This window comes from Antedon bifida, chromosome 7 (assembly GCF_963402885.1).
Source record: "Antedon bifida chromosome 7, ecAntBifi1.1, whole genome shotgun sequence".
Lineage (NCBI taxonomy): Eukaryota > Metazoa > Echinodermata > Crinoidea > Comatulida > Antedonidae > Antedon > Antedon bifida.
This window is the reverse complement of record NC_136232.1, coordinates 2,589,078-2,616,013: the sequence shown is the minus strand read 5'-3', so window position 1 is coordinate 2,616,013 and position 26,936 is coordinate 2,589,078. Positions and strand designations below refer to the sequence as shown.

At 33.4% G+C, this 26,936-nt stretch overlaps 4 protein-coding genes across 6 annotated transcripts in view; 1 reads left to right on the top strand and 3 right to left on the bottom strand.

Moving 5' to 3' along the window:
* LOC144847535 (uncharacterized) overlaps positions 1 to 10,806 on the bottom strand; it is a 34,827-nt gene extending 24,021 nt beyond the window's left edge. The window contains exons 1-7 of the mRNA XM_078703940.1: positions 10,732 to 10,806; positions 10,565 to 10,641; positions 9,820 to 9,877; positions 7,848 to 7,928; positions 2,136 to 2,434; positions 857 to 957; positions 132 to 247 (exon numbers count right to left, since the gene is read on the bottom strand). Of these exons, the coding sequence (XP_078560066.1) occupies positions 132 to 247; positions 857 to 957; positions 2,136 to 2,434; positions 7,848 to 7,928; positions 9,820 to 9,877; positions 10,565 to 10,580 (671 nt within the window). The 5' untranslated portion in view covers positions 10,581 to 10,641; positions 10,732 to 10,806. The remainder of the gene's footprint in view (positions 1 to 131; positions 248 to 856; positions 958 to 2,135; positions 2,435 to 7,847; positions 7,929 to 9,819; positions 9,878 to 10,564; positions 10,642 to 10,731) is intronic.
* Positions 10,807 to 11,933: 1,127 nt separating this feature from the next.
* Positions 11,934 to 12,617, top strand: LOC144848344 (N-acetylaspartate synthetase-like). Its single transcript, XM_078705063.1, has one exon. The coding sequence runs from the start codon at positions 11,934 to 11,936 to the stop codon at positions 12,615 to 12,617; it is 684 nt and encodes a 227-aa protein (XP_078561189.1).
* A 687-nt stretch (positions 12,618 to 13,304) lies between these two features.
* On the bottom strand, positions 13,305 to 20,021 carry LOC144848865 (prostaglandin reductase 1-like). The gene is made up of 10 exons (XM_078705805.1): positions 19,932 to 20,021; positions 19,134 to 19,276; positions 18,926 to 18,971; positions 18,097 to 18,153; positions 17,082 to 17,246; positions 16,350 to 16,467; positions 15,710 to 15,865; positions 15,185 to 15,290; positions 14,570 to 14,682; positions 13,305 to 13,877 (listed from the first exon to the last, which is right to left on the bottom strand). The coding sequence occupies exons 2-10, from the start codon at positions 19,237 to 19,239 to the stop codon at positions 13,767 to 13,769; spliced, it is 978 nt and encodes a 325-aa protein (XP_078561931.1). The 5' UTR covers positions 19,240 to 19,276; positions 19,932 to 20,021; the 3' UTR covers positions 13,305 to 13,766.
* Positions 20,022 to 20,333: 312 nt separating this feature from the next.
* LOC144848160 (A disintegrin and metalloproteinase with thrombospondin motifs 1-like) lies at positions 20,334 to 26,893 on the bottom strand. Of its 3 annotated transcripts, none has more exons than XM_078704858.1 (13): positions 26,875 to 26,893; positions 26,292 to 26,399; positions 26,036 to 26,093; positions 25,492 to 25,658; positions 25,001 to 25,084; positions 24,340 to 24,467; positions 23,912 to 24,079; positions 23,193 to 23,327; positions 22,867 to 23,011; positions 22,506 to 22,619; positions 22,275 to 22,425; positions 21,488 to 21,666; positions 20,334 to 20,921 (listed from the first exon to the last, which is right to left on the bottom strand). In XM_078704858.1, the coding sequence occupies exons 4-13, from the start codon at positions 25,546 to 25,548 to the stop codon at positions 20,646 to 20,648; spliced, it is 1,437 nt and encodes a 478-aa protein (XP_078560984.1). In that variant the 5' UTR covers positions 25,549 to 25,658; positions 26,036 to 26,093; positions 26,292 to 26,399; positions 26,875 to 26,893; the 3' UTR covers positions 20,334 to 20,645. The 3 variants fall into 3 exon arrangements, with proteins under 3 accessions (XP_078560984.1, XP_078560983.1, XP_078560982.1); XM_078704857.1 differs by lacking the exon at positions 26,875 to 26,893 and adding an exon at positions 26,769 to 26,865; XM_078704856.1 differs by lacking the exons at positions 26,292 to 26,399; positions 26,875 to 26,893 and adding an exon at positions 26,432 to 26,654.
* Between the last annotated feature and the right edge of the window lie 43 nt (positions 26,894 to 26,936).

Here is a 26,936-nt window from a genome sequence, read left to right as displayed (position 1 = left end):
TCATTGTCAAACATGATAATAATGAACATGTCAAATTATTTGTGCCAAACGTGATGAAAATGAACACGTCCAGCATGATAAAAATGAACATGTCAAGTGTTGATGTCAAACATGATGAGCATTTTTCTTACCCATATCCTAGGTCCATCTGTACCTTGGCCGCCTTGGATAACGCCTCCATCCATTGCCTCATGTCTTCTTGTGTCTCAGCAGCAAAAATAACAGTTCTCATGTTTTTATGACAACACTAATTAACAAAAAAAAAGCGTTGTAAATTGAATAAGCATGGATTTATGGTTTAAAAATTCTATGATTTGTTTTGGTATAGAAAGCATCTATACACATTCCTAGTGATCTAATGGTAGAGTACCTGGACATCATGCAGAAGATTCTTGATTTTCACTCTTGCACATATTTTTCATTTCAAAGTTACTTTGTAGTAAGTTAAAAATTAGTCCTAAAAAATGGTTAAATGTTGCCCACTGTAGCAAACACCATCAATTACACAATTCAATGAAAACTTCTACTTTTCGAGTTATATCTCACTCTTCGAGGAGAAGGGGCTATTGTTGGTTTATCCAGGTAAGCTAGGCACGAAATAGACTGAGAAACAAGCTCTTCGCCCAACATGGTGTGATTAATATTTTTAGCCTATACAAGCTTATAAACAAAGTAAACTAGGCCCCATGCTGTCTTACGTTTTATTTGTAAATGTGGATTTTTTTTTTTTTATTATTATTATTTCTAAGTCACTAAACACATAGATGTGTTCCTATTTTGCTCTTACTGTTTTGCCAATTTCAATATTTAAGTGTACAGTATACATAAAAATAAGATATACTACATAATGATTTACTTTGAATGCATATTTCTTTGTGGCCTTGTCTGCGTAATCTACTAGTTTGATTTCATAACTTGGCAGCACTATTGATCCTTGCATATTTACATCATTAGGACCTACAGAAAAAAAGAAAACATATTTTATTGATTTGAAGAAATAAGCATTGTAATGTTAAATATAATATTATATGTAATTTCAGTTATGAAAGAAATAATGCACAGAAATAAATATTTTCCAGAGAATGATCTCTCATTGGAGGGAATAGCCACACTGAAGAGTTACTACATTATTATTACTACTGTACATAATCACAACCCACAAAGCGAGCCACCATGTACCACGCATCAACTATACACTCACACACCACCTACTGCAAGAGTACTATTCTTATACGATCCTCTTGCCCATATCGTATTGGATGATATCTACGAAATTCATTTTCATTTTATTAATTGTATTTTCCTAAACAGTCAGCTCATAATGAATGGGGACAAATTCTGTAAACCTGCCCATATGGTATTACTGTAGATAATATACCGGTACAGGATTGAAATTTATTTACAAAATTATATTTTATTATTTTATTAACATCTCGTGACAAAACGTAAAATAAGTGCAGGAATAATAGAATTATAAATGGTAATTTTATATCTACTGGTATGCAGCAGAAAACATATGGTAGATAGTACATTAAGTGTCGGCGATGGGAAAGTTAGATGCCCTATTAGTACCATGGTAAAGTATTCTATTATCTCTCAAATAATTATTGGAGTTTTCACTATTAATTATAGGACCTGACAGGTGATCAATATGATCATTATTATGATAATATAAATAGGTATTTGATCTTTCAAAATAAAAGCTTACATTCATTGATGAACTAGTATAATAATTCATCTATTGAAAAATAATATAACTTGGTTTATCAAAATTCCAATGAAGGTAACAGTGTATTATGTGCACTGTATGAACTGTACTGACAATTAGTTAAAATCCAATTTTGTTAATTCTCATGTTAATTGGAAAGTCATGTGAGAAGAATAATTCAATTTAATTATACCTGTATTATCAACTTAATTATTCACTAATAACATAAACTGATCTATATTTTGTATTCTGGAATAAATCAGAATTTTTCTTTAAAGATGATCAGGTTAATTTAATGTTACAATGAAGATGATATTTTTGATGACAATGATGTCAAAGATTAAATGATAATATTGATCAAGATGATAATATTGATCAAGATGCTGAAATGTGAACTATGAACTGTGACCTATAAACTATGTATTACCTTTATAGTAAAACAGACAGAAGTCTGAAATGACACACCAAACTTTTTTCCAAGCTTTCAACTTTGACCCCATCTTATGCAACCATCCTTTCATAGTGACCGTATCATCTTTACGCCTTTTCACTTGCGGAGCAACATTTTTCGGAATTACCCGGTTCTTGACCTTCGGAGTCGCAGGTGTACTGCCCTCTGGTTCTGCTTTGTATACCATGCTTGGTTTGTTGTCGTCGCTAGCAAGTCTTTCTCTTCTCGTGGGTGATGCAGTCACTATTGTGTTCTGTTCATTTTCTTGAGGCAATCTGTGATAAGAAAACATTCTTCAAAATAGTTAAACAGTTTAACAGCAACAAAGTAGTAATGCGTTATGAAAAATGATTTGACATAATTAAAGATAACTGAGGTACTAAAAACAAAGTACACAATACATTATTCATTTTACTGTTTATCAAGATTAAATGCATAATTGACAATAGTTTGAATAAGCGCCCTCCATAGAGAAACGATTCGCTAAAGGCTTTAGCACTCATTCTTGCTGTCAAAATTTAAAAACTTGTAATGAGCTGTGGTGGATCCTGAATTTTTAATTAGGAAAGGGGTTAACTGGATCCACCTATAGTATGATAAGTACACAATAATTTTGTTAAACTTGTGTGCTATGCTATACTTATTTTACCTACTGTACAGTAAACAGAACGTTCCATTGTTAAAGGCATGTAATACAAAGGTGTTCAAAAGTCTATTTTACTGTACAGTTTCAGTTTTTAAGTAAATAATCTGTTGGTACTGTAGTAGTTAAACTTCATGATATAAATATTGTACACAGTATCAAGACATTAGAAACACAGTAGGCCTATAATAGATATGATTTATCCAAAAAAAATATCCTTCATCTAATGTGTAATGCAAAGTTAACAAAGGTTAGGTCTAATTGCAAATTATTATTTTAAAACTTTACTACTATTTTGAATTAAATTTCTTGAAAGAGGAATGAATGAAATTAATTAAATGTTGTAGTAGGTGAATTTATATGTATAGTGGCATAACGCAGAGGCCTAAGGCTCCTGGTTTAGGGACCCTATGTGGCCCTACATTGCTGGAGGCTTCTGGTGTTTTTAGCATTTTTCAACATTTTTTAATGCCTTTAGACCCTGCTCAGAGGCCCCCAGTAGTAAGCTCTGGGGGCCCCTGGGTTTAGCCAGTGAGCGCTCATACCTGTTGATAATATACATATAGCCACTGAAAAAATATAAACTGTGTATAGTACAGTAGCATACCAATCAATAAAGTACAACGCCTTAAGTTATGTTTTACCAAAACAACCGCCCTATTGTTCACCAATTAACATTTCATTTATTTTTGTGAAATATGTTGATTTCATTTGCACACAGTCACCACCGCTCAATAATTTCTGACTCATTCTTTGTCGCAACAATAAAAGAATTGTAACAGAGAACCGTTAACTAATTTCCTTAATTAAAGATAATTAATAAGGTGTTGTGACATTAACATTTGAGAGCGGTAAAGTCTGCATTAGATGTCGATTGATAAAGCAGAATTTAATACTCAAATTTGAAACAGGAGTTGGGAATATGATGCTGGTAATAAGTGAAAACGTGTTTGGATTATGCCAAAATAAACTGGCAGTTCATTGAACGTGGATAGTTTACGATCTTATGTAATTTAAAACTCATTTAGGATACAGCTTTCGTGTTAACAAAGTCAAACCATGTATAGTAGTAGTCTGGCATTAGAGCTTTTGTTTGAGGACGTTAAAAGAATCAAAATGGTACAAACAAACCATAAAGCCTGTTTAACGTACCATTTCAAAACTACATTGCTCACAAATTAAAATTTCATTTATTTCTTGTAAAATGTGCCGATTTCATTTGCACACAGTTCTCACCATATAAAATCGCCTTATACAGTGTAATCCTCTTTTTGGACATTCAGGGGAGACCTTACTAAAGAGGACACATTCCCATAAAATGGGCATGTTTTAAACAATACAGCTTATTTAAGGTGTCCCCTACTGTATGGCTCCCAATAAGTTTTACTGTATTTTCATTTTAGGTTCTTTCTCTGGCCCTAGCAAAGAATGTGAAGTAATTCATTCATAGCATATTAACATTAACCAGTTTTCTTAATGTTTGTATGTTTTTATCTGTCCATCCTTATGATGTTATAACCATAAACAACAACAGACCTTTTCTGATCTTTTTCAAATCACTCATTCACTTATCATAACAAAACAAGTTAGCAGATGGAACCTTCTGAAATCAACCTTACACCATGTTGGTCATTGTTTGTGTTTATGCATCAATGGACTACAATAGGTGTTCAAATGTCTATTCTTCACTTTCACAGTTTTTAAGTAAACAGTTTTTACACAAGTAGCAAGCACACTCTAGTATGTTTTAAATACAGCTCTGTATGTACACTATCAAACTTTATGTGACAAAAAAATGTGATGTGCTCATATACGTATTATGTCATATCATACCATATTTGGGCATGTCACTGCCATTTGGACACATCACACTTTTTTTGTCAAACTAATTTAATAGTTTTAAGACAGAGCTTTAGACTTTAAAAACACACTGCTGTGGATCGGATTGTATCACAAAAAAAATATTCCCCCGACAGGTGCACATGTCAACTGTGGTGATGTTATAATCTAACAAAAGGGACAAGTTTGAAGGGAAATCGTCGTCTAATAAGAGTCAAAAACATGTATTAATGATGTGTACTGTAACTATATATTCCTAAAAATATATTTATTATTCAGCATTAAAAAATATCCTTTTAAAAAAACATTAGGCTCAAGCTTTATTGCACTTTATGGAATTACAAATATGTGAATGTATGTGTTGTGTTGTACAGTATGCGAAAAAAATAAACACAATGTGTATATTTGTTAACAAAAAACCTATTATACTGTGTAAGGATATTAATAAATGATACCGAAGAAAATTTACCACAAAAATTCCACAATCGGCCAACAATACTGACAATATATAGGTGTGTTGCTAAAAATCCAAACAAAACAACCATATCATATTATAATTCAATAATTTAATACTCAATACTGTTGTATTAAATTGTGGTAGAATTTTAACAATGGGAGTTAGTTCTGTAGTCAGTTGAAACTAATTCTTGTCAGAATATGAAATTTTTGTTTCATATCTAAATAAACAAAGAATTCCAGAGTTCTGAATCACTGCTTTTAAACAATGGTGAATTCATGTAGCTGATATTTGAAAGGCTGGGGGGACAGATTAATGTCCTACTGTATAGTACAATCGGCAATAACACATAACGCATAGTAACACATACACATTTCACCTCTCTCGTATTTATCATATAAAAAGGTGCACTTAATGGAATTTAATCTTGGTGCTGACATTCATTCCTTCATGACACTACATACAATAATAGTATAATCACCTTTTTTTTACCTCAATTGTTGAATTGTTGTTGAATTATTCAAAGGTAAAATTTGTATTTGAAATTTTCTATGTGCACATCCTTAGGGAAGAACAACAGTGAGTTGATCTGAGCATGGAGGAACTCCATGATCTGAGCCTCCATCGATAAAGTTGAAATCATCCTGGTATTATTGTAGGAAAAACTATTTTCCCTAACATTATATTATCATACATATGACTAATAGTAATACTTAGATAATCAATCAATTACATTATTATTATATTATCAACTTAACACTAACAGGTACAGTATTTTATAGTTTTGGGAAAGTTTCATATCCACACAAAAATGTATGATAGATAGAATTAAAGTGTTTGTAAAACACTTTAGTGTAATTAATTAGAAGCCTACAGGTAAGTATAATGAACTTTGTACTTTGGCAATCAACTAATAGCTAGCCACATTTTCTCCACACCTTGTTAACGCTTTAGGCCTACTGTATAATACTAGATATTACATACAGTACAATACATAGTATACTGTAAATCAAGTTTTCACGTTAATATTTAATGTCAATATTTTGTTAACATAATCTCAGACTTCTGTACTTATTCTGTATAATCTAATATTCAGGTCAGAGGTTATTACTGTACTGTACGATCATGACGCACATGTTGAAACTATGGTTTACTGTTCAGAATCAGAATTCATACATATTCAGACTCACTCACAGCATTTTCCTCATTATTTCAATGATTAACTCAGTCATTGATAGACACTACAGTAGTACTGTATACTATACAGTACTACAGTACGATTATTATTAATAAGATTAGAAACAAATATTTTATTCGGCACACTAATAGTTAATTTTGTAAATAATATTGGCAGCTATGTACTGTAGTGACAAGGAAAGCCTCCCTCTGAGGAGAGTTGAATATGAATAATTTGTTACGGTTTCTAATCTAACACAAAGTGTATAGTAATCCAAGGCGTTAAAGTCAAGTGGTCCTAATGGTTAGTGCTTAAAATGGAAGTTCCATTATCACACTGATCTTATGCACTACACTATTACTATTAAACTAGTTAAATCTACTGCACTCCTCAATAGATCCAAACTGGTTGGTTCATATTCAGACTATAGAACTACACTATACTGTAGCTCCATGTCCAAGCCAACTCTTAACCCAATTTTGTTAGAATAACAACTGCAAAAGTACTTACTCCTTAACAATACAAATAAAAATAAGTTAGTGTACAATACAGTACTACTTCTAACTATTTGTAGAGAAAACTAACTGTAAACCATAAACTAACACTATGTCATTATAATTGTATTAAAGGCTTACATGCCTAAGGCAAGGTAACAAGTTATCAAAACTAGATTAGTAGGACATAAAAAATGTACAATATGTTTAGTGTGAACAGGATAGTTGGTGTGTCATTCAAACACTATTGAATTAAAATATATTTAAATGAAGAAGATTTGTAATTTGCAGGAAGTTGTTAATTAGAAATAATTAAAACAAATCCAAGTAATGTTTTGACTACTTTGTATACAGTAGTTTTGTATTTTTCTGTAACTTTTTTTGTCTCAAAATTTAATTGAAATTGAAACAGAAATAACATTTTATAAATCATCAATAATGTAAAACTCTAAGAAGGTCAATAATTACAGTAAGGGCATTTTGTTACACTACAGAGAAAATCACAATGTTTCAATTTCGGAACATCACATTTTAGCTGCACACAAAATAATGGTTATTTGAGTCACTCAGTACTGCATATCAGTAATTTTCGGCCATTTGACCACATTGAATTTCGGCCGTTTGACCACATTGCATTTCAGCCGTTTAACCACATTGCATTTTGGGTAAAGACAATGATGTATTAAAACAGTATTTAGGGAGCACAAACATAGAAATATTATTGTCAGTATATATATATTTTAATTTAAAGTATCTCTTTCAAAGTATTGTAAATTGTAATCCAATCCAACATTATGCACCAAAAACTAGCCATTTTACTGTATACTACTGTACTAAGTATAGTATTTAGGTCAACAATGGTTCAACATAAACAAAGTACACAAAATATACAATGATATTTAGATAACATTTACCAGAGTGCTTCCATAATTCTATCATGCATTAATACTTGTCAAGTTCATAAATCACATAAAGATTGTTAATAAATTACAACAACAATCAAAATAATCCAAACCTTAAAAATAGATAGAAAAATACTGTACAATAAAATAATTTAAATGATTTTTTATAGACTTACTTGACATGAAACTTTGAATCTTTCTCCACTTCTACATTCGATGAGGTTGGATGGTAGAAAGACGTAGTCTCTTCGTTGTGACTGTAAGGTAGATGAAATAAAAGAGTAATTTAATTGTCAATTAAATGTTACTAATACTAATTAAGTTACTACAGTGAGTGAGTATGATGGAAAAAAAAAATACCACAAACTAATAGCTTTAATGTACTGTATGTTGTACAATAAAAACTTGTAAATTTTCTAGAAATGATCAAATTAAACAGCCCTTCAAAGCAATGGTCCTTTTGCTCCCTCAGAATCTGCCTTCCCTATGACTACAAGGGGAGGGATGAAATAGTATAAGCATGTGTCGCAGAAATAAAATCAAATGCTTTTTAAATGGCTCAAAAGTTATTCATTGTTTGACCATACCTGTAGTTGAATGTTTACTAAACACGCTATGCATCTGAATAAACAGCAGTAGTTACTTTACAAAACTGCTCAGGTAATTTAATGTACAACTTTCTACAGTTAACTATTACTGTATATATTATAGGAAAGCGGAAAAGCGTTCTAGTGCTGGCCATTGCAGGATTTCATTCAGACTACAGTATAAAAACAAGCAGTTTATGTCGTACTGCTATTGTATTAGTGTATGCACATTTGGCTTGACTATAAAGGGCTACTTGACAAAAATAATCAAAGGTACACTTTTAGTCACCCAATGGACACTATTTATTGATTGACCCAGCAGTCACTAAAAGGTAATGGCACCTGACACTGTACCTCATACATAAAATTACCAACAGCTTTTCATAGCCAATTAATTTCTACATTTGTTTTCATAAGAACAGCTTTTGTTTAGAAATAGAGTTTCATACATCATGCCTTGAAATTGAATTACAACAATTATTACTGTATTATTATGTATTCTCTACATTAGAGTTTTGCCTGTGAATATACAGTAGTATCCAGTGTGTGAGGAGTTTCATACTATACAGTATCATACCATGGAGGAGGAATTCAATATTGTAGTCTTTCTCTTTTTTTTTATTTGGTTTACTTTTGGCATTCCTGGTGGTCTTTTTATTTTATTTTCAGTTTCCTTCATTGTAGTTTGTAGTACTGTAGTCTTTACCAACATTTTACACAAAGTAACAGTACTAGGCCTACTACAGTAGGTGATGAGTGCAGGAATGTCAATATGGGCAAATACACATAATTTTTGTACATCATGCCTTGAAATTGAATTACAATCAATTATTACTGTATATTATATATTCTTGCTACATTTATGGAAAATCAATTATTTTCAATGATACATTCCATTAGAAGGCATTTTCGCATTTATTTATTGCCACCAGTGCTGTGTGATATGTTGATACCAGCTGTGATTGTTTGGATTGTACACACTTCTATTGTGGAAATTAATTAGTTGCAATTACGGAATCATCTTCTCTTGAACTGTTTACTTTAAGCAATTTACTACTACTATGTACAGTAATTTGATACTTAAGCTCTGTCACACACCAAAAAAGCATGATATGCTTAAAAATGGTAGTGATATGACATCATCATTTCCATATATGGGCACATCACATTTTTTGTCACATAAAGATCGATAGTGTTAGAGAGCTTTTACCAAATACTGTATTCAATTGTAGGGCTATTGATCTTTTTTTTAAAGTTATAAAATATTATTGATGTTATGACTTTTATGACTCCGCATTGTTAAATGTAATTTTACACCTATCAAGAAAAATATCCTCATTCAACTAAAAAACATTCATTCATCATCAATATTTTCACTGTTTTGACAGCTATATCTGCTGAACCCCAGAGATGTCTGTAATATACATATATAGTCATGTACAGTACATTTATTGCTTTACACACAGTATAATTCATGTACTGTATTAAAAAGAAAACATCATTCAGTTAGAAAAAGATTAATAATATTCAATGAGATTAAATAGAAATGCAATATACTTACTCAACAAAGTATATAGCTCCCTCAATCGATTTTGCTTGCTGCCAGCCCTTTGGTAAATCTGTGAACAAATTGGTAAATAAATTGAATTGAACGGAAAAAAAACCTACTATTCAATGCAGTACTGTTTACTAGTATTAGTTTATGAGATGAATTTTTAACGGATAATGGAAAATTTAGTGTTTAAATGTGCAACAGCTTGTTAGATTAATTCGCTTGGTTAAATCCAGTCTTTATGCAGAAATATTTAGCAGCAAAAATAGACATATTTAATGAATAATCATCAATTGTATTCTGCCAGTGATTTTAATGGGCCTATGTATGTTGTGCAAACTTTTCTTTACATTTTAAACATAATTTTGAGCCATAGGCGTAGGTGATCCTGGCCTGGCCCCACAACTACGCCCTTAGCCTAGCTAGTAGTAGGCGCGCCTCCCTATAGATACTGTAGAGAGGCTAGGCCTAAGACTAGCCTACAGTCCATACAGTACAGTACATATATTTTGATAAAGCATAGGCCTAGTTAGGCCTACATACACAACACATTTACATTATAACAAATTATATAAAAGAGCATCTTCTATATTCCTTCTTTCTAGCTAGGAGTTATAACTCATTTCTTAAGGTAAACATCATGTTTTACATGATCTTCCTGTTAAATAAGGTTAGAACATTTATTAATTTAAGTCTAGCCGGCCCCTTAACTGTAGCTAGGCCCAGGGTCCTAATTACCGGAAGAGCGACTGACCTTCCCTTGACAGCATCCCGGTCTCCACCGGCTCGTCCGTCACTGGATGCAACCAGGTGGTACGCTGAGTTTTATCACTGTAATTATAAACAAAATTAAATATTATTCGTCGAATGGGGTTATTCTTTATCATAATATATCTTTTAAATAACATGTAGTATATTTACTTTATAAAAAAAATCCTCCCATCGGCTGTAACAGCGTAATTCCATGGAGGCGGTAGCGGATCGCGTCGTAACCGCTCCGCCATTTTTCTCAATTTTTGTGTTTTGTTTGTAAAAAGCCATGAATTACGCATACTCCCTCTGTTTTATTCTTTTTATATTACTAGGCCTATATTTATATCAGATATTGCTTATACTCTTCACTGTTTTAAAAGACACATAATTTATAGATATTCGCAATTCTATAATATTATTATTAATTGTAAATAATAATTTAATAATAAATAACAGCATTTTAAAATCTGTTATAAATACCAAATACTGTAACAGCCCAAAGGACACGGGTGTACACTATAGAGGGCGTGCGACTGGTAGTTATATCTTATATTATAATTATGGCTCTGAGTTGGTACAGAGCCGGCCATATATTATAAAGAGTTTCGACTTTGAATGGAGTGTCCAACTATTCCTATGTAGAGTCGAGTATGGAGTTGAGTCCTTTCTTTTAAAAATGTATAACGTTCAAACAATCAATTTGTTTAAAGGTTTTTGTTAGAATAATAACGAAGTTATAAAGTTACTGCAAACATGATTTTAAACAACAAAAATAGCTTTAATCCATTCAATTTTCGAACTCTTTATATGGCTCTGAGTTGGTAGTTCTTCTGGTGAATCACTTTTTAAGTCTTATGAGTTTTATTCCTTTTTAGGCTATGTTATGATATTAATGACTATTTTCAGAATACAAAATGATAAAGAACTGCTATGCATTTTGTCATCATTAAACCATAGAGTCTATTACGTACACATGTGCGCTATTATTAGAAGTAGCACATGGTAGGAGTATGACTAGGCCTATATATAGGCCTATTTGTTTGAAATTGGACAAATAAACTGGTACAATTTTAATATGCATAGTTTTCATACCATATGGCTGGTATTAATTGGTAGGGCCAAGGGTTGTTGTTCGTAGACATTTAGTCTACACTCGGCAGGGAGAGAGAGAGTATTAATTAGTGGGCCTATTATATAATAAAGTCCAATCAGAGCTACTGGATTTATGGGTTTTGTTGTTTGTTTGTTGCATCGGTGAACGTCAACAAAGACCTTGTGTCTATACAATCATAACTAACCAGCAATTCCCACTTCTTATAACGGCCAGATTAATTAAGACGGAAGCGGAATTTCAATTTATCTGTTCACCTATGTCACGGTATCAGAAAGACGTCATTATTCGTGATATTCAACCGAACGAGGTTGATATAGCAATCAAGATATTCGCCAAAGGAATCGTAGATTTCCAAAAATATTTTCAAAATGCGATCTACTCATTCGCATTCGTTTCTTTTCCAACAACAATATTGTTCATAGTTTGCTGTTTGACGTTGCACTTCACTGCTTCGTTAATCTGTTCCATAGCCGTTTTCCTGACGTGTTTTTGTTTCCGATTTTATCAAGTACATCTTTGGTACAGATTATGTACAAAAGCAGAAATAGAAGGGCAAAACGTTTGTCAGCAGTGTGCTCATGGGAATTGCTGTTACAAAGTTGCCGTTCTGGATGGCACCATCATTGGTACAGTTGCAATACATAAAGTCGGTGATACAATTGCAGAGCTCAACAGGATGTACGTCTGTGACGGATATCAACGTTGTGGTGTCGGACGTCTTCTGGTGGAAGCTGCCAAAGAGTTCTGTACGCAGTGTGGCTATGCAGAATTAACTATCTTGACTGCCACCACATGGTCAACAAAGGCGACGAGGTTTTATAGAAAGTGCGGTTTTATTGAAGTAGATAGAATTATGCTAAAACCGTTTTTTGGAAGTGATTCAATTTTTATTCCACGCATACCTCATAATAAATATACAATGAAGTTAAAAAAAGAATAAAACACTATATATGGGGAAAGAGCTCATAATTATACAGCAAGGAACATTGCCTACACCTACCATCAATATAGGTTGGACATAAACTCAAGCAGGTTTTGTGTACGCTAGATGTTATCTTGGGTGACGTGCCGCGTGTCAACGTGGTCAACTTTATATAGCTTATCTTCTTTATATAGAAGTAGATTACCAGTTTAAACGTAAATGAAGGTCACAGCCGAATCTAAGAGCTGTATCGTAAACAGCATGCAGTATGACGTCCTCTGACAGTAAACTGATCAGCCCTGTTTCAAACATACTTCATTAATATACAACGCAGAAAAACAATACTCATGACTGTAAGACACAGTAAAGATCACAAAAACTTGCAGAGAACTCTAAAAGAAAATGAAGGTCACAGCCGATTCCAAGAGCTGTATCGTATCTAGCGACAATAAACAGCATTCAGTATGTCGTCTTCTGACTGTAAACTTGATCCCATGTGTGATAACATATAGCATATGCTTCAAAATCGTTGTCAGCACTTTTCTGCCAGCCATCTTTCTACCAGCCACCTTCAGAGTAAAGACCCTAAACCACCTTGGATATGTTCAAACATCCGTTGATATAAAATAGCATTTTCTACCCTGAATGGTTGCCAATGAAATTCAGCAATGATATTGGCAATAAATGAAGACTCTTACAAAGACGACATTTAGTGATTTGTTTTATTAGTAAAGTAGTGATTTCTTAATTACACACAGTATCTATAATACTGATTATCATATTATTCCAAATATAGTAATTTTTGGTTGCTTTTAAAATAATACTTGCATGGTTTAAATTACTAGTAATTTCAAACATAATTTTAATGTGATTGTTACTGCATTCAAGAAGAACTTGTAATCAGTAATCAGTAATCTAACCAAAGTTACCACCTCGCTAGCATATATAAATGTTCCTTTCCACCACATATCAAATTTATATTATATTAATCACCTCCAACCTAATATTAATTAACATTTTTATTTTTAGTTTAGAATAGGAAAGAAAAATTAGAGAGGAGACTTAAAAAAAAAGAATAATTCTTCTTTCTTTTAAACAAGTTAAACATTGTGATGGATCAGGAAAGAATACCCCTCTTAACCAAGTTTTTCCAATGCTGTATAATCGTTAAACTTTGACAATAGCTTTTCCGAAGTTCGCTCCAGTGAACAGCTCACAGAAAGCTTTGAACATGTTGTCAAATCCTTCTGTCACATGTTCCTTGTATTGTAGCTTTCCCTACCGAAAAAAAAAACCAAATTAAATTATGGCCATCATTCGTCTGTCGCAACATGGTGGAGGTGGACCAGTAACTCTACTCTGAAAGATGCACTGTTTTTTTTAAAAGTACAAATGATGTGTACACTGGTGTTAAGTCTTATCTGAGAAGACTGTTCTACTTCCAGGGCATACCACTGATGCCTTGAACTGTACTGATTATTGTGATTTCCAGATCACAGGCTTTTGTGATCTCCAGATCACAAGTTAGGAGATCTAGGGTCTCATTTGTGAACATCAACATGGTCGAAAGTTAGTATTCAGTAGAGAATTTACAACCATAACGGATTTGATTTGAATTATTTTTATACCATACATAAAGAAAAACAGAGATAAGAACAACAAAAAACGCAATCATTTTAGTCAATGGCATTTAGCTAAAAAATTACCTTTTTTTAAAACTAATTGCAAGGAAAAGTTTTTTATATGAAATAGGTTCTTTGGACGATACAGAACACAACTATCAAAATTTGTTACGTTTTTGGACATTGGGAAGTAACTTAATTTGCATAATTAAAAATGGCGGCCATTTTTAATAACATACTCTATATCTGGGAATATGCTAGTCACAGATACTTAATTTGAATTCCCAAAAGGTTATTTACATCTTAAGGGAACTCCTCAGGATGGACAAGATAGACATATAAACCTACCTCTTTGATATATTGAATATATTTTTCAATGGCTTCTGGCCACTTATTAAACCATCTCCTCACAATGAATCCTTCAATTTTCAGCTGTTTACCAACTATTGGAAAATTAATAACTGAAAAAAAACCAAAAAAACAATAAACCAATTTGAATAGAATCCAAGTAAATGCTAGCTTATATCTAAATTAAGTAGAAGACTAATTGTTATTAAAACATGATCAAGGTGCACTTGTTGTTGACATTTAGTATACTGTGCTCATTTTTCTGACTGTTTACTTTATCAATTTGAATTATCTTTTTACTTATTTTATTTTGTATTTCCATCAAGATCCAGCCATTGATACCCACAGCATTGTCATTTCAGAATTTAGTACACTGTATATACATAAAGATCAGCCATTTGGAAGAACAACCATGACCTGGGCCTCTGTGGTTAAAGTTGAAGAAGAGGCGGGTCCAGAATGATTTAAACGAGGGGTGGGGGTGGAAGAAACACTAACATCATAATATAAATAATAGCCTTGTCAAAAATAGATATCAATTCATGCCATTTTAGCTGTCAGAGTTGGGCGTGCAAGATTTGAATTTATAACTATTATGTTAATTAGTGTACATACTTTTTGGTGGATCAGCTGAATTATACCCCGAGATGGCACCACACATTGCAATCCTGCCAAAATCGTTCATGAGGTTTATCACTGTACTTGAGAAATCACCTCCAACCTAAAAAATAAATACATAGGCCATCGAAAATGTCACTTTTGTAATGTCGCACTGTACTGTTGACAGTAAAAAAAAGTTTGCCAATCTCTGTGCAACATTAAAGTACAGAAAAGATTAAAATCAGAAAGTTTTTTATTATTGATAAACGTGTCAACTTAATAGTTCATAGTTCATATTATTTGTCCATACGGAAATTCATGTGACATACAATTGCTCAAAGTAAAAAGGTTAATACAATAAAATTACATAGCAACAAAATTCAACGACTTAACTACGGTTATTAAAATGTCTACTTGAGTACGGAATAAAAGAATTAGGGAAGCGTTTAATAGGCGTTGGCTGTAGTGTTACATTGGCCTCATTCGCTTAACAGTGTCCCTTAAATAGGGTCAGTGTATTATATATAACAAATTATTTACATTATCAAAGTACATGTGTATACCATCCGGACACAGGTCACTGATTGACTTTTCAAGGTTAGTGGTGGTCTTGTAATTGAAGGCGCCGTCATAACCAAGCTCTTTCAGGTACTTCACCTTTTCTTCTGAACCTGCTGATCCAATAACTCGGCAACCCTTTCAATACAAAATGATCATATCAAATATAATTAAGAAATAAACAAACGTTTTTGACTGTTGCTTTTTTATTATACTGTAATCTCATTTCAATATTGTTCTTTATACAGTAGAAATCTACCTTCGGGATCCAAAAAAGAATATGGTGTTCCCTTAATAGTGGTAGGCCATAGTGTTAAAACATATATTTCTCCTCATTAGTTTTCTGGGAAGTTTCCCTAATAAGCATGTTCCTGGATAGGGGTGAACCAAAAGAGGCAGTGGCAGATCCAGGATTTTGAGGAAAAAAAAGGTGGGGGGAAGCCAGGGCTTAAAAATGGTTAAATGAAGGGCTGAGCTTAATTTGGTGTCCTATCTTTTGCAATACAATTTGCGAAATTTAGGGGAGCCCCGATTGGCTGGGCCCCCCCTTGAATCTGCCCCTGGGAGGGGTTCTACCGTATCTTAAATTGTTGAACAAATTCGGCTAATAAGATCTTCTTACAAATATTTTTCCAAGCTGGCCGACGACTGCACCCACAGCACCCGCTGCACCACTAACAAATATGGTTTCACCAGCCTTTGGATGTAGAATCTCAGTTACCCCAAAGTAAGCAGTCATCCTGTCTTAAACAAATGTGAAATTTATGACTAAAGAATGAAAACTGCAAAGATTATTTAGAATTGTAACTAAAGTGATGTATTGATACAGATGGATAAAATAGTGGTGCAAAGCTCCTTAGAAAATTGCTTGCTGAAATCCTGAAAATGCTCTGATACGGCAGGAGAGATGGGCAGTGACATAACACAGGAGGCATAGGCCCCAGGTTTAGCACTCCTAAGGGGCAATCTACCGCTGGGTAGTTGCAGTGGGCTGTTCATGCCCTGAGGCCCCTGGGTTTAGCCAGTGACTGGTCATAGCCAATCCGCCTCTGGAGATTTGAAATGTAGGTATCTTTGATAGACTTTGTTATTGCAATTAGTTAAAGTAGAGCTTAGTTCTTCTGAATGAGATACATTGCACTGAATTCTATTTAAAATGCTACACAGAATAGTTATATTTTAACAATATGAAGCTTTTAATTTTGCAACCATGAAGGAAACATTGTAATTTGGTAAATACTGTAATCCTAACAGATTAACCTTTTACCAATCACTAGGTTTGTAGACCACAAAATCAAGGTAGTTCTATTAGGTATTGTGCTATTACCCTATTTGTTGATTAGGTTCAACTCACCCTGGCATACCAAGTACTCCGAGTGACAATGATAGTGGAAAGGCATCAGGATAGGCTGGTATTTTCCTGATATCTTTTCCATTGGATATGGAATGACTAACCCAGCCGCTAAATGCAACAACATTGGTTCCTACTGGATATTCAGAATTCTTGCTTTCTATCACTCTACAAAAACAAACAAATTAATTGCAGTTTTTATTATTACATTAAATGCGTGGTGGCTCACACGTTGCCGAAGCACTTGGGACAAGGCGCTTTTGAAAACCTTGCGCTTTTTTTTCTATTGCGATATTTTTGTGTACGGCTTTTACATTTTATTTCATTTTGGTTGTCATGTTTTTTTGATATTGTATTATATTTTTTATGTTTTATGGAAATAAAGATACTGATATACTGATATATAAATAATTAAATTTAAAGATGTATTGACTAATTCAAAAAAAAAATTGTTTTAATATTTCGAAAAAAAGAGGGGCCTTTTGAAGTATCATAATAGTTATTAACTTTCACCAAAAATTAGTTGAAAACAAAATCATTTAACTGAAATACAGACGTTTTTTTGTTCAAAAAATAACTTTTACTTCCAGTCAAAGTTTTCGATCAAAACATATCTCATAATGCAACGCGCTTGTTTGGCTACTCTGTATGCATAATCATAAACTTCCTCGCGATCTGTGTGAAAACACCTTCTCAACCGTGACGAGTTGTAAACAATCCTAATTAGCATCATGCATAATGCATACTCATGGTTTGAAATCTTTGTTTACTTTCGCTTGTGACAATTTTCCAGACGAAATGTAATCAAATTAATTTATCTGTTAATTACGTAAACTTGTTGATTTTGGCTCGAATTCTCGAAAATAAGTTTAATATTACTTTGATATGGCCAATTTAAATTTAGAATATTTTTTTTTTCATTTTTTGTGTTTCAAGGGACAATACATCTTTAAATCTTTCTATTGGGTGGTTTTAGGTAAACAAAAATTATAGGAAAATGAATTGGATATTGCACTACCTTGCAGCATTTTCACCAACCATTGTGTCACCTATCTTCCAACTTGCACTATATGGCCTGTAAAAAATAGATATAAATAAAAGTCAAAATGTGAATTTATTAGCTATGATTAATGTGTTGGGAAGAAGTAAGAAAGTTAAAATTGTTTGTTGAAAAAAAAATATTGATTTGTGCAGTTTCATGTGAAGGTAAAATTCAATTCAATAAAATGTTATTATCCCAAACTCCAGGGAAATTTATACAAAGATTTTAAAAAAATGTTTTAAAATAACACAAAAAAGCAAGCACAAGCACAACAATCATAATAAAAATCTAAAAAATGTTAAAATACACAGAGAACAAATAGCAACCAAAAAATGTACATTTTTTTGTATTTAATTAACAATTTGTATATGTATATACGGGGTGGTTAATTTACACATTCATATTTTTTGTTAAATAGATTGCTAAAAGTTAGAGTCATCAGAAATATAACTATATTGTATATACCGTATATAAATTTGTGATTATTCTACCCATCGCCATTTATATTTCGGGAGCAAGGCAGGTAATTTTCATAAATGCTAAATTCCCAAAATGTATGTTTAAAGGCCAATTTACACAGACGAGCGGTAACGGTAAGCGTAAAACCGCGTAGCTTGTCCCACATAGGATCTGTATCTATCCTGAGCGGAAACCGCCCGTCCGCTCCGCGTTGTGTGTAAATGGTCATAAGGAATAACATGGATTCTATATTTTTATTACCGTTACCGCTCGTCTGTGTAAATTGGCCTTAAAATGGAAATTTAAGAAATCTACAAAAATATTAGTAAAATTTTAATTTTAATACCTCATGTATGGGTCCACCGTTAAGTACATAGTTTCAAGAAGTACCTCTGAAAGTAAAACAAGTTTGTTTACTAATAAAAAGAAGATAAAAATGTTCATCATCACCTCTATTGTGAGGTAGTCTCTATCTAGCCTGAAAAATTATTGTTATTATTACAATCAGGCCCACATTAGAAAACTGAACCCTTGAATTAAGTATTGTATGCTACCTCCATCTTTTAAGGCTGGCAACTCCTTTTCTTCAATTTTAACGTCACTTTTCTTTGGCATCCCATCGAAATGCTTCGCTAGTATAAACCTTCTTTGCTTAACCATGGTTAGTTTGTTTTATGTGTTGTAGTCTTCCAAGAAGCTTAAAAACAAATGATGTCTGCACTTTATTATTTTCAGTGTTCGTGACATGTGAGGCTATCACAGTGCATATGATTATAAATTCATTGTTTCCTATATCAGCCCATATAATAATACACAGTAAACAAAAACATCATATGCATGGTTGATCATGTTATTGTCACAGTTGACTGACATCACACAGTTGGTTTTTTTCATGGAGGAAATATACAGATATAGGCCTATTTCCTCCATGGTTTTTTTTAACTTAATAATACAAAAAAATTATTAAAATATATATTGCATGACATTATACAAAAAAATATTTAATAATATGATATTAAACAATATGCTAGACTAGAATGTATTTGATAGCATTTATATATCAGCTCATAATGGCCTAATAATAGGCTCTAGCCTAGATAGGCTATCATATTTTTAACCTCGCTGCACTGGCTGGAACATGGCCTCCTATATACTAGAGGAGAGCCTATGCTAGGCTAGTTATAGGAGGCCTAGCTAGGCTAGTCTAGATTCTAGCTAGCTAGGTCTTCATTCATCTAAAATTAAAGGTTTATAAGATGGTTAGCTTGTGGTAGTAGTTTCACAGAAACCTTGAAATAATCTATTATAGGTTTAAAATGATTGTTATAGCTACAACAAACCACAGTACCTACCTACTTGTTGAAATGATACTGTTGCTGCTGCTGCTGCCGATTCGGATTGTCACCTGACACAGGTGGCCTGACCACATGCATGATTTGCAGGATTCATCCAGGGACGTGACCGGAATTAACGATTAAGAAATGAGGGTCTATTTATTCAATATTACACAAACAGAAGCCGAAAGAGATTAGCCTACAACATCGGTCCACCGTCCATTTGATTAACTAATTTAAATTGTATATTTATCGCATAGGCCTATTAAGTATATGTAACTTAAGAAATGATGTTTCTTGGTGCCCTCAACCTACCAATGAATAAAAATGCCAAATGTGCTAATTGTCACACGTAGATTTTTCAGTTATAGCAATAAACAGTAAAACAAAAGAAAATAAAAATAGAACATTTTTTTTACAGAAAATATTAATATAATTAAATACTTTAAAAATGCAAATATATGGGATGATGGATAATAAATATACAGATTAGGTTAACATAATAAACAAAGAGCTCATTCAAAACATCGTATTATTATTAGATATTTCTTTCGTGCAGGCCTAAACATATTAATAAAATCATAAGAAATATATGAACTGATTCAGTCAATTATATTTCAGGCATGTATCATTTCATTTGTTTTAAAATTCTAAAAAGAAATGTTAGGCCTACTCTAGCTACTGTGTCCAACCATGATTGAATATGAACTAGGACAATTTATTTTTCCTCCATTAGCCTACAAAATCCTCTAAATTCACCGTGATGTTCACGTCGGTATAATTGGGGTGATTGGCGTGATTAATCCCAAATAATCTCTGCTTAAACCCTATGATTTTCCTCCTAAAGCCAAAGTCAGGAAGAAACAGAAAATGGAAGGAAAAGCCAGACTTCTGAATGCTACTATCACTGTGGAATTTCAGGTTAAGAGTTCTCGATTGTGACGTAATGTGAAACGGTGAAAGTTGTCCGCAGTACATTACATATTCATTTAAACCAACATCGAATATCTAGAAAAAAGAGAAAAAATACTTGACATTACGAAATCTATCTGGAATTAAATCTGGTAAAATTTAAATTTACGAACATCCCCCTTTTTACTTTTCAGACCAGTGTAAGTAATTATAAATAGGCCAAATTTTAGTCTAACTTGTGACGATTTTGCCCCTTTTGTGAAATCTATATTATCTTTCTATTTTATTTTAAATGTGGGTGACACGCATCTAAACTATATCTGATGTCGTCGACAATTATCTGTGATTATGTGTGATTATATAGTCATCAGCATTTATTTCTGGAACATAGCAAGGAATATTCATAAATGCTAACTTCCCAAACGCCTTTGATTCAGGGTGAAGAGTGAACTCTTCCCTTTAGGGTTAGAATTGTCTAAACGGGACCCACAGCTTAACATCCAGAGGACTGAAGAAAATAGAAGTAAGATAGATATCAAACTCAGTGACTTTCTTACATGTATAGGTGTCATCGATTAAGGTAATATTATAGGCCTCCGTCCTTTATAATTGTCATTAAATAATAGGTCTTCATCCAACTATAATCATTCATGTTGGCCTACCTGTACATAATCATATAGACATAAGCTATGATATTCAAGATGAAATGAAGAAAATTCCAAGTATATCACGTGACCATTTGGCGCGTTGATGACGTAAGTCTGGTCAGTGTTTTGGGGATAATTGTTTGGATAATCACGAGACGTAACTTGCGTGGGATTTTCAAAATAGGTGTAATGAACTGAAAAGACAAATAAAATGAAAGTTTCGATTCCGCTGTCAGTGTTTAACGCACCGTCATGACGCGTCATGTCGAAATGTTCAATAGAATTATTAATTATTACCAGGTCATTATTAGGCCTATTTAGTGAGCGAGATGACGGTGCATTTTTCTCCTCACCGGGAATTCCATCAGTAATTGTATCATTGTCATTTCATAGTCAATCATCACCATTTCCTGCCACACAACAAATATTTATCATCATAATATCATTTTGAGCGAGTCAAATGGCCGAGCGGAAGACTCACCGACAATATCGGCATGGGTTCGAGGCCGACTCGCTCATAGTTCTGATGGTGGAACAAGTCTGCTCGGAAGGACTATAACCCGTGTGCACCTCATTCGAGACATGTAGGGGGTTACCCCGGTTAACTGGTTCAGCCCCTGTATATCAGGAGGATTCACCTATCTGATGGGACAGTGATTTATTTACTATTGGTAATCCTTAATAACGAATCCTTCTCGTCATCATCGTCGTCACCATTGTTAGCCACTAGCAACGATCTATTGACGTTATTCGAGATTTATATAGCCTAGGACAGACCTATAAACTGAAATTTTAGTCTAACCATTAAAATCATTGACTTCTTCTGTATTTCTGTGACAACCGTTCCCATAACATGTTACAGTATCCTGGGTTCGATTCGCAGTGACAGAAGCGTGTGTTTCAACTTTCGTATTTGTACTAATTCTATTGGCACATTTTCCACTTTCGCACCACTACAAAGAAACAAATAATTAGCGACACAACTTTTATATTGATTTAAATACTTATGAAATAGCTGACTATGTGTCTCTACCTTTCCTTCACCACATGTAGTACCATCCATTTTTGGTGTGAGGTTCGATGTACATCTCTGTCCAGTACTACTGCCGTTCAACGGTCGAAGACACCACAACATGTTGCATTCGACCTAACAATAAGATTAAATCATACTAAAAAGTTTGTAAAATTTAAATTACGAACGAACCCCCTTTTACCCGAAGTGCCCTTTTAAGCGAAACCAGTGGTTATAGTAAATAAACCTAATTGTCTAGCTTGTGACGATTTCCCATTTTTGTGGAAAAACGAACTCTTGGCTACGGGCTTCATATGAGAAAATAGACATCTAATTATCGGTCACTTACGTGTTTGGCTGATTTTGACAAAAATAATGTTACCATTTTACCAGGGCACTCTTCGAGAGAGTCACTGTATGCTAGTTCACATTGTTTCTTGGCGTCATATACCTGGCCTGGTTTGATACTGACATGTTCGACTTCCACATTTACCACATCACTGCGTAAACATGACGATTTTTCGGAACTAAATATAAATGATAATAACACTGTTGCTGAATTATACTATATATAAGAAGATCATTAGTAAACACTGCAGAAGTAAAATACCTTTATTTATGCGTTATTTGGAGTAGCCTTAGATCCATCAGTATCATTCTTTATGAACATTATATATGATTTTTTAAATATTCATTTTCTGGACTAACCTTAGAAACTTTCGAAGGTACTGTGCACTACACGCTGACCATGTGAACGCTCGTTGACCTGTCGGAGGACCCGGTGACATGATATGACCATCGTCTGGACAGAGTTTATCATCACCATCATGCTTCATTCCAAGACTAAATATAAATGCACAATATATCTATTTCTGGTTTTGTTTCTTTCTAATTTTCTAACCTTTCCATTTTAAATAAATTAATCTTAGCCGCATGTAAAACAGGTTGAATCATCAAGTTGGAGGAACTCAAAGTAAGATATTTTTAGTACAGCTCACTATGTCGGTCGGTTGGACGGTCGGTCGGTCGGTTGGACGGTCGGTCGGTCGGTAAACACTATTTTTTTTAACACTCGACTGCAGCCATGTATATAGCCTGGTTATAAAGCTAACCACGGTATATAAACACTATGTAAGTTAAAGGATCTAACGGCTTAATTTGATTGGTTGAAAGTTAATCAACCAGATCCATAACCATTGTATATTCACAAATCAATTATGGAGAAATGTAATATGTAGTTATCATTATACCGTCCGGTTATCGCACACGAAAAGTACCAAAATGACAACTCATTCGTAGGCCTACTTAATTTACAACGACGGCCTGTTGCAACGTATACATTCCCTGATTTAACAACCGTCGACACCGCATTTCATACTGTATAAATAGGCCTACGTAATCATTCTTATAGATTTCGTGAAACCTACCTATGACCAATTTCATGAGCAATTGTAAATGCAACAGAAAGTCCGTTGTCTTGCACCAATATACACCTGTGAAGTGTACTACACGCCCCTCTTCTATCGGACAACCCCAACATGTTGATACGTCTAACGCTTCCGTTAGGCCTATGTGTGGATTTTCCTATGTCGTGTCTGAAGAGAAACGTTTAGAAGTAACGTAAATTCAATTTAGTCTTTTGAAAGATATAATAAAACATTAAATGTGTAAATAACGTTACAAAACGCTAGAAACCACAAACCTATAGTGGACAAAGTATGAATGAGAAACACACAGAATGCCTGGAAACGCTAAATGACACGTTTAAACAGAATGTGTAGCGTTTAGTGTGGTACGAAGCTAAATGTGGTCTTCAACGACTCAGTCAGAAACATAAATAAACTCATATGCTTACCTAGTTAGAAGGACAGCAACATCAATGTCGGGTGTTGTTTCATTTAGGTCTATAGGCAATACGTTGAACTGCCACTCACAAAATTGTCTAAGTGTATCAGATGCTTCGTAGCCTACAACAAAACCATCCTAAACACAAATATTGTCAGGTTATTACTAATTGTAATATACTATACGTACGGTATCACGATGTGTCGTGTCTACCTAATGACAGAGATATCGTGTATCAATGCTTCATACCTGCCTACAACAAAACCATGCTAAACAAACATATTGTCCGGTTATTAATAATTGTAACATACTATAATATGTACAGTATCACGATGTGTCGTGTCTACCTAATGACAGAGATATTATCGTGTACTAAAAGTACTTAATACAGCTAGACTATTCTTGATGACTTGCAATAGTCTGACACATAGAGTCTAGTGACAGCTACAGAATCGGTGCAGTCTTCCGGAGATACTACCAGAGGCCTACCAAAGGGAAAGATACCTATACCTCTAGTAACCGAACTGTTTTATTCGGCAGAATTAATGTCATACATTTGTATTTGCAAGACATGAGTGTCACCATCCTATTACTGTAATCTGAATCTAATCGGACATTTCTTGAATGAGCATTCAAACTGATTTAGCTCTTTAGAAGATATAGGTCCTTACCTGCATCTGTTCTAGTTGAATCCATTTAACAAACCGTATTGTGACGCTGTTTTCTAATGTCGGTGATTTGTACAAAGTCGAAACCTACATGAAATAGGCAATGCTAGTTTTAATCTACAGACTTATATCAGAAAAGTAGCAGCACTGCCACTGGATGTAGAAAATGAATCTTCCAAATGTTTTAATATGTTTTCTCGCGACAATACAACTATTTATTAATAACAATTTTACTTTAAAATAATTGTAAGCATTCTTTTTCTGAAATGTTTTTGTTGCTTTGTTGTTGTTTTTGTTTTCTTTTTCTTTGGGATCCTGCATTTGACAAGAAACTTGTTTTCCTCTTTTACAGGATCCCCAACAATGTCTTAATTATATTATATATATAATTGTTATTATGCCATTATTGAAACTAATAAATGTTTGTGAAATGAAATGTGAACGGTTACCAATACGGTGCCATTATTCATTACGTAAGACGTGACGTGATTTACCATACTAATAAGTGTTGACAGATACTTTTCCAAGCCATCACCATGGAAACTGGTCATTTCATCGTCTGTAACGATCAATATTTTTACAAAATGTTCTTGTTCCGATTGTCCATCTCTTCGATGTTTATCACTTCCAAATTCCACCAAACCACTGTTTTCGAATTTATCTTAAATCATAAAAAACTCTTATCATATTGAAGATGCTGTGACGTAAAGATGACGAAGTGAAAGTTAGTAGGCTTACTTTTAGACATGATGTAATTTTATTCTGGGTATAAAAGCAAATATAATTGGCCTAGGCCTATACAAATTAAATCAAATTAACTTTTACTTCTCTTATTTTCGATAATATTAATCAATCATAGGCCTACAGAAAATGTGTTAAGATAGGTGAAATCCAAAAAGGTAACAGCTTGAGACGGGCATGCGTCTACCAAGCAGAATATGGCAAGAAATCATGAAACACAATAATTAATGTATAGGCCCTAAACAAATATTATCCAAATCAACGTTTACAAAAGTTACAAATTTAGCATTAACTAACCGGTTTGATCGTGGGCATCTGTTTTAAATGATGAGTCGATTGGTGGTAGCCACAAACACTGTCAAGAAAAGAATTAATTGATTATAGATTTATATCGTTTTTCTCTGCTTTAGTACGTGTTCAGTTCAGGGCATTGCCTTCTATACGGCCTTCACTGGTAGCCTTAAAAATACTACAAGACTTATTCAGGTTTACCTTAAATTATATAGAGTATTATAATGTAGTTGAATAACGTAAAGCTAGGCCTATAACTTACCTAGGTCTTATTTTAGAAACATTCCTAAACTCTGAACAACACCAAGCTGAATGCTTTGCAGTCTAAATGATCGCTGCAGACGACATTTAGCCGGTATTTTATTTACACCTGGTAGAAATAATAAGACGGTTGATACTTACGTGTATTCGAAATATCGTAACAATCATCAGTATTGAAATACCGATTAATTGATGGCTGAAAAACATTGTTACAATTTTTCCTTATACAGCAAATTGTATTTATATTATGTTATCAATGGTATCTGTAGTACATTATGAATATGGATATTTAGTGAACTAAAGCATTATTATTATGGTATAAACAACAAAGCATATCGAAAAAGGACAATCTGTTACAGTGTTAACTATCCGAGTGAGATAATCACCCGATATCAAAGAATATTCTTAATTGTAACACAGCACCATACTCTATTATGAGTGACCCCTGAAGCCCTACTAACGCCTCTTTTATTCTTACAGTATTTTGAATATAATACTATGGTGAAAATGATGTTAAATTGCATTTTAAAACATTTTAAAAGAAATTGGAGAAGTTCTCTAAGACCAGATTCTCCCATACGCACGGTAGTAGGTTGACCCGAGCTCATGCGAACCGCCAACCAAAACACACTCCCTGTGTATACAC